The 12995-nt window shown below is 48.3% G+C and overlaps 1 protein-coding gene across 1 annotated transcript in view; it reads right to left on the bottom strand.

The window, feature by feature from the left end:
* Positions 1-12995, bottom strand: part of SFXN4 (sideroflexin 4) — a 24661-nt gene that overhangs the window by 9586 nt on the left and 2080 nt on the right. Inside the window, exons 4-12 of the mRNA XM_042780413.1 lie at positions 9884-9952; positions 8747-8773; positions 8394-8448; positions 7052-7077; positions 6310-6363; positions 6168-6224; positions 5987-6052; positions 4414-4504; positions 1752-1867 (exon numbers count right to left, since the gene is read on the bottom strand). Coding sequence (XP_042636347.1) covers positions 1752-1867; positions 4414-4504; positions 5987-6052; positions 6168-6224; positions 6310-6363; positions 7052-7077; positions 8394-8448; positions 8747-8773; positions 9884-9952 — 561 coding nt within the window. The remainder of the gene's footprint in view (positions 1-1751; positions 1868-4413; positions 4505-5986; positions 6053-6167; positions 6225-6309; positions 6364-7051; positions 7078-8393; positions 8449-8746; positions 8774-9883; positions 9953-12995) is intronic.

The raw sequence follows: 12995 nt of genomic DNA, 5'->3' as shown, positions 1-12995 counted from the left end.
TATATATACACACACACATATATATATACACACAGGTGAAAACGGAAGACATGAATCACATGTTCTTGTACAGGTAAAAATGTAACAATTCCAAGTCTTCTTCAGATTAACAGTCTTGTGCATTCGACTGTTTCACAACTGTTTTGATTTTTCAACATGTCCAGTCATCTAGCAAAGTTAATTCATATCTACTATGTACACAGACAGTTTTGTTAGGTGTGGTATGTATATTTTTTGCTAAAATACATTTTGGTCCATCAAGCCAACTCTGCGTATATAGACTTCTGATTTTTTCCAAAGAAAGCAGCTATCTGGTTATATTCTGGTTTAATAAGTTGAAACAAACTATACCATAGCTTTTAAAAAAAGTCTTTTTAGGTGTCTTCTTTAGGCACATGAACCTTCATTTAAAAGACTAGAAATACCATTCTTCTTTCCGGCACCAGTTTCTCCTGAAATTTACAATCACTGCATTCCTATTGCAATTCATTAGGAAGATGGCCAATATCTGCAGACATCCTACTACTACTACTGATGAATGTATCTGATGGTTTATAGTCGAGCTTTGTAAATCACTGATAGGACTTAAAGTAACATGCTTCACGAGCCCAATAACTGAGTAGTTACTGAATGAATGAACAACCATCATCTCTGGCTTCCCCTTCCACCACTGTGCTGGCAGGAGAAGGCTGTCCAGCTGGTTAAGGGAGTCGCCTTGGATGCGGGCACTGCTAAGCCAGCTACTACCTCCACTTTGCATTCCAGGCTCTTCCACGCTGCTGTCCATGCAGTTTCCAACCATGTGCGTCATGTTGCACTCCTTCAGCTATAGTCATTTCAGACAGGCTGGAAAAGACCTCACCTGCTCAAAAAATATTATTTACAAAGCCCCCACCCAAAATGAAACTACCAGACACCACTCAGGTTCTTATGAATGAAGGCACACAGAACCAGTGTGTTGAACTGAGCAAAAGAACAAACCAGAAGAGCAAAAGTTATTATAGAAATTTTAGGTCTGAGCGTGAGATTTCTTAAGGCCATCTGGGCAGCAAACTGATCCTTAAAGATGAAGATCTGGGGAGATGGAGAAATTTGGAAATGGAGCGTGGTGATGGGTGTACAATGTGATGAATGTAATCAACGTCACTGAGTTGTACATGTAACCGGAAGAGAAACCAGATGCTGGCTGCTGTCAACTCTGACTCGTGTGGCTCCACGTGTCACAAAGCAGAACCTCCAATGGTTTTATGGGCTGTAGTCTTCACAGAAACAGGTCATCAGGCCTGTCTTCCACAGAGCGGCTGGCTGGGTTTAAACCCCTAACTTCCCGGTTAGTAGTTGAGGTGTTGAAATAGTGAACGTTTTCTTATGTATCTTGTTTTACAATTTAAAAAAAAAAAAATGGCTGATTTGAAAACCTGTTCCATGGAATGGAAGAAGTGGAGTGTGCAATGAGTGCAGAGCAGGCTGGGAGGGGAGTGGCCACCCAAGGGGACCCCAGTCAGCTCACCTGGGGAGGCCGGGTACTGGGCTTGGGGAACAAGACCTCCCGGTGGGATAAGAGCCGAGCAGCTATTGGGTGCCCCTCTTTCACACAGAGGGTGCAAAATGCAAAATCCCTCTCAGCATGACAAGGAAGGACAGGAAGCGGGAAGGGTGAAGGGAGACATGGACTTGTTAGCGGTTCTCTAAGAGAAAATTCAACTCTTTGCCCAAAGGAAAGCAGCTGCAGCTCTGTCATGTCTCCTTACCTTTTCCCCGGCTCTTCTGGAATAGCCTATGACGTTGCCTTCCTTGTCCATGACCCTGATGCCTCGTGCGGGCTCCAAACTTCGGGATGCTAGGACGTTCACCCCGCTGACATGGGCTGGGGTCAGATGAGAACACACAGGGGCCATGAGTTTCAGTTCACCATCTAAGGGTCTGCGCACTTCAAGTCTCTTGCTGACACGTCTCCCACCAATCCTCAGGTGTTCCCTGGCATCAGCTGGGCCAGCCAAGCTCCCTTGTGTGTAGTGGGGGGTACGACTGGCGGCAGAACTGCTAGCTACTCATTCTTGGATCCCAACTAAGTCCCAGCACCAGGTTCCGCCCTCTGAGGCACAGCCTTCCTCTGATAGGACTGCAGGGAGAACCCCAAGATCCTTGAGACACACCCCCTTCTTTGCTTAATCTGATTTGACCTGGTTTCTGTAATGCAATTTCACCACTGACATTGTTTGGGTTCTCTTGTACTGCTCTGAGAGACCACAGGTGGCAGCTTCAATAAACAACAGTTTACTCTCTTACAGTTCGGGAGGCTAGAAGTCCAGAGTTCAAAGTGCCAAGCTCTAGGGGATGGGTGAAAGCCCCTCGACCTTGGGCTTCAGCTCTGCTTCTTGCTCCTGGCCCACTGGAGCTGGAGGTGTCTCTTTACTCAGACAGCTGCTGGCTGCTGAGGCTGACAAGCCCAAAGTTGACAAGTGAAATGGCACAGTCCCAATACTACCAAACCGCACAGCAGGCCATTAGTTCAAGTCCAGAGACAGTCCCAAGATTGCCAGGAAACATGGCAGGCTGCTAAACGAAGACTCGGCTACACGCAGGGTCCAAGTGTGCCAAAAAGCTGCAGAGACCTTTCTCAAAACTTCTCCTCATATACTGGAAGCAGACCACATCCCTAAGGCAGCTACTCAGCTCCTCACGGTAAATTCCACCATGAAAGTGATTACTAGTCTCATCACGGGGAGTGACTACATCCAGCTGCCCCACCACTCAAAACCAGGGTCAGCCACAATGACACAAAACCTTTACCACACAGGCCCAGCCACATTGACACACGACCTTAACTACCACACAGGCCCAGCCACGCTGACATGTAACCTTAACCACCATAGGCATCACTCTGCAAACTCTCCAAACTGCTGTGAATCCCAGTGTGGAGCAGGAGCTAGTCAATGTGCCAACTGGTAAACTTAAACAGTTTATCTGTTACAGTCTCTGGAGTCACACTGCCAGGCTGGAATCCCAGTGTCACCCTTTGCTTGCTGTGTGACCCTGAGAATGTTACTTAACCTCCCTGTGCCTCCGTCTCATCTGTACATGGCACTGATACCACCTACCCGTAAGTCATTGTCAGGGGTAAGTGAAATAATGTGGTAGAGAACTTGTGCAGTCTTTAAAAAGGAATTTGGGTTTTCCAGGCTTGTATTCATCCTGTGACAATTAAAAGACGTTACGAACTGAACTGTGTCCCCTAAAAATATGTGTTGCAAATCCTAACCCCTACACCCATGGATGTAAGCACCTTTGGGAATAGGGCTTCCTTTGTTATGTTAATGGACTGTATCGGTGTAGGGTGTGTCTTAAACCTAGACACTTTTTTTTTTTGAGGGGGCACCGGATTTTATTATAGGGACTGAGTTCACTGAGGGAGGCATAACTTGTGTGTGGGGGGTGTGAATGGTGGAAAGGAAGGAAAGTAAACTCTGACAGTTGGGTGAGGGGGATAATAGGGAATGCTGTGGGAAAGGTAAGGCATTAGGGACAAGAAGAGCTGGAGAGAGGAAAGGGCTCCAGTGGAAAGGCGGCAAGGAAGGGGAGAGGAAGGGGCTGAAGGACTTGAATGCTGGTGGCTGAAGACTGGGAGGGGTGGTATTTTCAGAAGAGGAAGCAGGAGCTAAAAACAAAGCCGTGGACTAGGGAAACTGACAGTGCCCAGGACTTCCTGGAGGAGCTCGCTGACCAGTGCTGGCCTCTTTACTTTGGGGCACCCAGTGCCAGGGCAATGATGAAACCCACACCCAGGATGAACACGGCAACCGACAGCAGCACCGTGATGACCACCATGCCCCTCGTTTGGGCCAGGCCCGACCCAATGGACTCCATCCTCCTTCAAGGAAGCCTGGACATTGGGATCTCTTTACTGGATTCAGTGGATGTCCCCTTCTTCATTAGGAAGGAAATGCTTTTGTGGGAGATCAGGCACAGAAGTGGCACAAATGGGGCCAAGACAGATGTCAAGCAGAGACCTCCAAGAAACACCAAGAAACTGAGACAAGAACCTTCTGCCAGAGTCGACAGAGAGAGGGTGTTCATCCATAGAGTGGGTGCCCTGAACTCGGACTTCTAGTCTCCCCAGCTGAGAAAATCAAAGCCACCCACTGGTACGTTCCTGTCGCAGCAACACTGATAACTAAGAACAGGGGCATCTGCAGGGAAGGGCTGTCTCCCAGACCCGAGACCGAATTCGGGCCTGGGGGAGCTGGCAGGCTGCAAGAAGTGGCTGTCAGCGGCCACATCGTGGACGAGGGACCAGGAGGCTCTGGTGATGGCCGAGGGCTTGAAGGCCACAGAGACAAGTCGTAGCCCTTCCCTCTCACCAAGGAAGAGGACCAGGAGGGACAGAGACAAGCCCCAGCCCTTCCCGCTCACCGAGGAAGAGGACCGGAAGGGCTCTGCTGACCAAAAACCGAACACGATAGTTATCCAGGGAACACTTCATTTGTGCCAACTGAGGAATTATCTAAAAAATAAGAGAGAAAACCAGTATTACAGGAGAACAAAAATCAGTGAGGCAGACTCAACAGCAGAGAGCTAACCTTTACCTGGTTCCTATTACAGGTCAGGCAACGTGCCAAGGCTTTCCATGTGTTTTTTCATTTTAGTTTTTGTAAAGCAAGATAGGTATTGTATTGTCATGCTCCCTGCTTACCAGAGGGGTAAACCAAAACTCAGAGTTACAGAGTCCTTATGGGTCAGAGCCAGGACTCTCACCAGGTTTGCCTGACATCAATGTTGACACCTGTAACCATAACCATGTCCTGAGAACCAAAGCAATACACAACCTGTGTAACAAGTTAAAAGGAGCCTTGATGACACAGTGGTTAAGTACTCGGCTGATAACCAAAAGGTCAGTGGTTTGAACCTCTGTGGGAGAAAGATGTGGCAGTCTACTTCTATAAAGGTTTACAGCCTTAGAAATCCTATGGGGCAATTCTACTCTGTCCTTCACAGTTGCTATGAGGCAGAATTGATCAGAGAACAATGGGTAAAACATGTTTGTGTGGCATAAATTGATTTTTTAAATTAACTTTTACTTGAGTCTATGTGCAGGAATTTAGCAGGTTAACATGATTATTAATCCAGAGTGGCAGGATTATAACACCTGTTGATTCCGACTCCTGGTGCCCCGATGTGTGTCAGAGAAGGACTGTGCTCTGTAAGGTTTTCAACAGCTGACTTTCTGGAAGATCATCCAGTCGGTGGTGGTTATGCTTGTGTGTCCACTTGGCTGGGCCTGGCTGAGTGGCTGGGCAGCTGAACGGAGTTATTCCCCATGGTGATACTGGTACCTAACTGCATGGTGGAATCTATTGGAGCAGCTGAGTAGCTGCTTTGGGTATGTGGTCTGCTTCCCGTATGTAAGAAACAGCTTTGGGAATGGTCTCCAGCTTATGGCATGCTTGAACTTTGCATGTTAGCTGTGTCGTTTTTCAGCAGCATGCCATGCTCTGCCGACCTTGGGCTTGTTAGCCTCAGCAGTCAGTAGCTGCCTGGGTGAAGAGATGCCTCTAGCTTCAGTGGGCCAGAAGCAAGAGGCAGAGCTGAAGCCCAAGGTTGAGGGGCTTTCACACTGCCCCGAGAGCCTGGCACTTTGACCTTGGACTTCTAGCCACCTGAACTGTAAGAGAATAAACTCCTGTTTGTTAAAGCCGTCCCATTTGTGGTGTATTCCCGTCAGAGCAGCACTAGGAGACCAGACCACAGTCTTTCCTCTGAGGTGTCTTTGGGAGGACTTGAACCTGTAAACTTTTGGTTGGTGGCCAAGCACGTGAACTGCCCCTATTACCCAGGGACTCCTGCTAGAATTATACAAAACTTTTATCTTCTTCATGTCTTATTCATACGTTCTAAATCATTTAAGCTGGAACATCAATTCGTTATCAGAATAAACCTTTTTTTGATTCCAAATGCAAGAGGTTCATGGATTCTTTTAAATACCTACTCCAATAAAGGTTGAAGCCACAACTACTCCCGCCCCTAGGAGTAGACTCTCTTGTGGGCGATGTTGCTGAGGAAAAAGAAAAGACCATGTTAGCAAATACACACTTCTACCCAGCAAGGATAATGCAAAAAGGGAAAGAGCAATACTAAAGCTGCAGGCCCTGTGGGTCGCTAATACTCACGGAACTCGTGTTCCCATTGATAATGTTGAAGGCCGTGGTATAGGTATAAAGCGAAAACTGTCGGAAGATACAGGCAAACAGAACAAATTTTGGTTCTGAGCATGACAGGGTTTAGAAATCACAAAATAGAAACAATGGCTACCTGAGGCAAAATCGTGGACTTTATCCCTTTTGATGGCATCATCGAAAAAAAAACCTTTTAAGAAGAAAGTAAAACAGATATAATTATGGGTTTTTTTGGGGGGGTGGGTAGAGCCTGCAGGAGCCCAGAACCTCCCAGGGCAGACGTGCAGCTGAGCCCCCAGGAGCTGGGACAAGGATAGCAGAGTGGAGGACACAGGGGCCATTGGTCAGTGGCCAGGCTGGTGCTCAGGAGCATGGACAGGGGCACTGAAGTCGTGCTCTGTGGTCACCTGTCCCCAAGACCTGCAGTCGGCAGGGCAGCTCAGAAGTGTGTGCTTGCAGCGGGACGCGGCTGCAGAGCGGGTGTGGAAGGAGGGATGGGAGACATGGGCAAAAGCACCTCAGGAGAGCCAAGGTGGATGGCCTTAGCAGGCAATTCCGGTCCCAGGGGAGGGCCTGGCCGGGGCAGGACTTGGGCCAGAAGGTAACAGATCACCACCTAGGGCCTATGGGACTGTCTTACTGATCTCCTCCATAGCTCTCTGCACACAGGAGGTGTCAAACCAACAATTACCTGGGACACTATGAGCCTTCAAGAGGCATTCTGACGGGATAGGTATGCGTTTTGGGGGCGGGCACATATGAACGACAGGGTCACAGGTGGGAGGGGTGTCAACAGGAGGGACACCAGCTGAAGTTAGAAGCTGGGTGGACGTCTTCCTAAGCCCCCATTTCTTACTGGAGAGTGGGAGCTTACTCACCATGGGCCCTGTGAAAGGCAGGAAAGCTGCAGAGAAGAGAAGAGCTGTCAGTGAGCACAGCGGCTGAGGCGGAGAGTGGATGGGAAGGGGGCATGGCGCCTGGAAACCCTGCACTGGCCTCCTGAAATCACAGGCCTCTGAGGAAGTTTCACTCTTATTTTTTCCAAGTAAATTGATAAACAGGTGCGTATGCCATGGAATGAAAGTCGCAGCAGAGAGACATCAGAGACCCCCTCCAGCCTTCCCGGTCCCTCCACCAAAGGTAAGCACTGGGGACGGTTTCTTGTTCATCCCTCCAGATGACTCATTCAATAGAACTCTCAGGATATATGAATTCCTAGGGGCTGCAAAGGTTAGCATGCTTGTCTGCCAACCAAAAGGCTGGAGGCTCAACTCTGCCCAGAGATACCTCAGAAGAGAGGCCTGACAACCTACTTCTGAAAAATCAGCCATTAAAACCCTACAGGGCACAGTTGTGCGCTGATACACATGGTGACACCATGTGTTGGAATCCACCTGACGGTAGTGGGTTTGGTTTATCAGCATGTACACATCCCTCCCTCCCATGCCCCCGCCCTCCACAGCCCTTATTTATACAAACAGGGTCATGACACCATTTTACACTTTGCTTTTCCCCCCTTAACACTAATTCCTGGAGATCCATCCTTCTTATTAGCACATAAGACTTACTTTATTCTTTTTATGAATTATTTAACCAGAGTCTGAATTGTTAGCTATTTATGTTGTTTCTGGTGTTCTACTTAAAATATACACATAGAATTTTAGAGTAGAAGGGCCCTATTTGATCTTGAAGTCTCTTCTCTTTTAGTTAGACACGGTGACGATGAGAGTGGGAGTAGAATGCTATCTTTACTTATGAGTTATACATTCTGAAACCATCACTGAGATACTCAGCTATGCTCACTGGGCAGGAAGGGCCAGGGCAGGTGCAGCCCAGTCTTGTCTCCTCACCCCCAAAGCCCGAGATCTTTCTGCGGGACTGGACACAGATCCGGCCCCTGAGCCTGCTCCTCTCCACCATCAACCACAGACCCTTCAAACATTCCTTTTAAGCTACGATTTCCAGAGTTGCCACCAGAAATCCCTCTGTTGTTGTTGTTGTTATGTGTCGTCGAGTCAGCCCTGACTCATAGCGACCCCTCCTTGGGTTTCCGAGGCAGTATCACTACGGAAGTAGGATTGCCCAACCTTCCTTCCGAGGAGTGGCTGGTGGGTTTGAACCGCCAGCCTTCTGGTTAGCAGTCAAGTGCCTTAGCCACTATGCTACCAGAGCTCCCTCCCAGAAATCCCTCTAGGAACAAAAAAAAAAAACCCAACTCACCTGCAGGTCGAAAAGGAGCAGGGATCAGTTTGCTATTGTCAGGATGCACGGTTGACTTCAAAAAGGTAAACACAGAGGTCAGTGTGACGTTTGGTTTTGTTATTTCAACCCGCTGCGGAAGAGTCCACTCCAACTCACAGAGACCCCACGTGCGTGAGAGTAGAACTGTGCTTCGTAAGGTGGTTGGTGGCTGGAACCTTACAGAAGTAGATCACCAGACCTTTCTTCCACAGCTCTACTAAGAGGCTCTGGACGACTAACATTTCAATTAGTGGCCAAGCATAAACCATTGTGACACCCAGGGACCTTTGCTATTTCAGGGGGTCAAAAATGACTACAGGGCTAAAACTCACAAGACTTCTCTTCCAAGCCTCTTGCATCTAAAAAGAGAAAAAAACAAGCAGTAACTTTTCAGGTGGCTTGGCAGAAAAACATCTCCTCACCCATCTCATTTCTGGTGTCCCCTTTAGTCCACCTTTCACAAAGGAAAGGCCAGGGCTGTTTTCCTACCATGTGGACAGAGCAAATCAAAAGAAATGACAAATGAATCAAAATGAACAAATGAACTAATAAGTAAAGAGAAAAGCCACACAGAGAAAAACCACAAGGCCACTGAAAGGCCCTAAGTTATTCTCTCTGACTTTGGAGAGGACTCAAGGTCAGCACCTGACTGGTCAGCCCTGTGGTCCTGCAACTCTGCAGCCTCTGAATCCAGCTGCCCCCGCTCTGAGCAGAGCAGGCATATGCTGACAAACACCACCATATCGTTACTCAAGCTGTCAGCCAGAGGCCCCAACATGCGCTCAGTTAAATAGGACAGCTTCCACGAGCTGCCTGTGGGACTGATTCTGCGGGCTCCAGAAGGCCCCACACACCACTAGGTCCGCACAGGGGAGGTAACAAGCACTCGACTGGACGCTTTGTGCAGGAACGTAGCCCGCCCTGGAACACGGTCAGAGATGTGACTCTGACTCAGCAGGCCTGCCAGCACTCTGGGGTTTGCCAGGGGCTCCTGGGAATGAGCCACAGAGAACTTCCATTACTACCTGCTGCTCCAGCTGGTCTGCTGATGTTGTTAGGTGCTGCTGACTCCATTCCCAATCATAGCGACCCCACGGGACAGAGGAGAACTGGCCCATAGGGCTGTCTAGGCTATAATCTTTATGGGACCACATCACCGGGTCTTTTCTCCTACAGAGCTGCTGGGTGGGTTCAAACCACCAACTTTGGGGTCAGAAGCTGAATGTTTAAGCACTGAGCCACCAGGGCTCCTTCTAGTTGCTTTATGAGAAGGAAGTCTAACTACATTTAAACACCTAACCAAGTTTTAAACACTGGTCCTGTTGGCATTTCAAATGATAAGCCCAGTGGTGCGGGGCAATGATAAGATTGCAATGACATGAAAACTTCATGATTTCAGACCATTCTGGCAGAATCATCTGAAGGCACACCCAGCCCTGATCCAGGTACACTTGGGCACGAAGACACACCTTCTTGTCCTCCACGCTTCCTCTGGCTTCATCTATTGATAAAAGTTGTCTCAACTTTTCTATTTTCTCCTACAATCAAACAAAGAAATCAAGCAACAATCTCATCATCGTTCAGATTTATCACAGATTTGGAAATCATAAGATCACTCACCAGCACACACTGCATGTAAACTGCACAGCTAACTCCAGTGCACACACTGTATGTAAATTGCCCAGCTAACTCCATGCACACACTGCACGTAAACTGTACAGCTAACTCTAGTGCACATGCTGTATATAAATTGCACAGCTAACTCCACTGCACACACTGTATCTAAACTGCACAGCTACCTCCAGTGTACATGCTGTACGTAAACTGCACAGCCAACTCCAGTGCACACACTGTATGTAAATTGCACAGCTAACTCCAGTGCACACACAGTACATAGACCGCACAGCTAACTCCAGTGCACACGCAGTACATAGACCGCACAGCTAACTCCATGTACATGCAGTATATAGACTGCACAGTTAACTATAGTGCACACACTGTACGTAGACCACACAGCTAACTCCAGTGCACACATGGTATGTAGACTGTACAGCTAACTCCAGTGCACATGCAGTATGTAGACCGCACAGCTAACTCCATGCGTACATGGTATGTAGACCACACCGCTAACTCCAGTGCACACGTTGTATGTAGACCGCACAGCTAACTCCATGCGTACATGGTATGTAGACCACACCGCTAACTCCAGTGCACACGTTGTATGTAGACCGCACAGCTAACTCCAGTGCACACACTGCATGCAAAGTTCACAGCTAACTCCATGCACACACTGCATGTAAATTGTACAGCTAACTCTGGGACACAAATTATATGTAAACTGTAGAGCTAACTCCAGTGGACATGCTGCATGTAAAGCATATAGCTAACTCCATGCACATACTATATGTAAACCGTACAGCTAACTCCAGTGCACACATGTATGTAAACCATACAACTAACTCCAGCACATGCTGTATGTAAACTGTACAGCTGATTCCAGTGCAGGTGGTACAATGAGGTTGTCCACTTCCTGCGAGTTTCCAGTGGGACAATCCCAAGCATAATTCCGACTTAGAACTCCCAGCTTCCCAGTCAGCCCCACCGACTTATGCCACTGCTGTTGCCCCTCAGCCCCCGTTCTTCTCTGATAGTAACTGTCTCAGTGAACACCACCACCACCTGCCTAGTGTCTCAAGTCAGAAACCAGAAGTCCCTTCCCTCTCATTCACCCCACATCTAGTCATTCCCGTCTTGTTCACTCTCTTTCTGCATTCTTAATTTGAGAAAATAATTTAAATACAGAAAAATACAGACTGATTCACACTCATGATCCCATCATCCAGAACTGACAGCTGGAAACACTCCATCACACTTGCTTCCCATCACCACCAGTTTCATCTTCCTCCCCATGCTACTATTCTAAAGGGATGCAGAAGTACGAGTTCTCGGTATGGCCTTCCCGCCCCTGCATTTATCTGGTGGTGCGGTGGTGGAACCCTTGCCTTCCACACTGCAGACCTGGGTTCGATTCCCAGCCAACACACCTCCCGCGCAGCCACCACCTGCATCAGGGAATCTCAACAGGTTCAGAGGAGCTTCCAGAGTAAGAACAATCAGGGAGAGAGGCCTGGTGATCCATTCCCAAAAATCAAGTCAGTGAGTAGCTATGGATCACAAGGGTCTGATCTGCAACTGACCGTGGGGTGAGCGCAGGACCAGCAGTATTTCATTCCGCTCTGCACGAGGTCACTGTGAGCCAGGGGCCCACTTGGTCGCAGCTACCAGTAACAGGTGAAGACATGTATCCATAACCAATATACGGCATTATTTTTAAGTACATTGTAATTTCCAAAAGGGCTATCACTTATGCATCTTGCTTTTTCCTCTAAAGATCACAGATATCATCTTTCCATTTAACATATGACATCTAACCACTTCAACACTTTTAACAGCTAATCTGAATTCCTTGGTATGAATATACCACTTTTTGTCTGTTTCCACACTGATGGCATTCAAGTTGTTTCTCAAGTTTTTCTTTATTATAAACAAGGCTGCAAGGACCCTCTTGAGCACAGGTATGAGAATGTCTCTTTGTCTCCTACCCTGAAGGGTAATTGCTGGTGACGGGGCATCTCCTCTTCACCCCTGGGCCACAGCCGCGGCAAACCCTCCTCCTTCACTCAGACATTGAGCCGCCTCCTGAACAGATTGCTCCACCCACAGTGTGGTCTCCTCTGTGTACACTCAACACACAGCTGCCAAAGAGACCCCATGAAACACAAAGGGGCCCATCTCCATCGCCTGCCCTGTAGGATAAGGGTGATCTCCCCTCATCTGAACAACACACAAGGCCCTTAAAGGCGTGCCTCATCTTCCATGGACTGCTGAGAGGATTAATAGATCTGTCCTGAGGAAGTGCTGCCAGAATGGTTCTTGGGAGTGAGAACGGCCAGACTTTATTCCACCTACTTTGGTCATGCTGTCAGGAAGAACCATTCCCTGGAGAAGGACATCATGCTTGCTGAAATGGAGGGCCAACAAAGAAGGGGAATGCCTTCAAGGAGATGGACTGACACAGTGGCTGCAACGATGGGCTCAGGTATAGCAAGGATCATGAGGCTGGCCCAGGACCGGGCAGTGTTTTGTTCTGCTGTGCACAGGGTCTCTGGAGTCAGAGACGACTTGACGGCACCTAACAACATCATCTCCCAGCATGAAAAGCTCTGGTGACTTCGATCTGCTCTTGACCCTGGCCTTTCTTTCTAGTGTTTTAGTTGGAAGCTCTGCTGAAGCCTGCCCACCGTCAGTGACCCTGCTGGTATTTGAAATACTGGCAGCATAGTTTCCAGCATCATTACAACATGCAAGCCACCACAGTACGACAGACTGACAGATGGGTGGTAGGTCTTCCTCCTGGCTCCAGTCCCCGCCACACTCCTCCTCCAGCTTCTGGTTTGTGACCAGCATTTCTGGTCTGTCTTCCGTTACACAGAGGGTTTGTTTTAATTCTCTTCAAATCACCAACACCTGGCCCAGGGCTTGGCATTACCTGTTGGACCCATGTACACTTTTTTTTTTTTT

This window comes from Orycteropus afer, unplaced genomic scaffold (genome assembly GCF_000298275.1).
Source record: "Orycteropus afer afer isolate SDZICR_OR568_19922 unplaced genomic scaffold, OryAfe1.0 scaffold00038, whole genome shotgun sequence".
In the NCBI taxonomy this organism is placed as follows: Eukaryota; Metazoa; Chordata; class Mammalia; order Tubulidentata; family Orycteropodidae; genus Orycteropus; species Orycteropus afer.
This window is presented reverse-complemented; position numbering and strand designations above follow the sequence as displayed.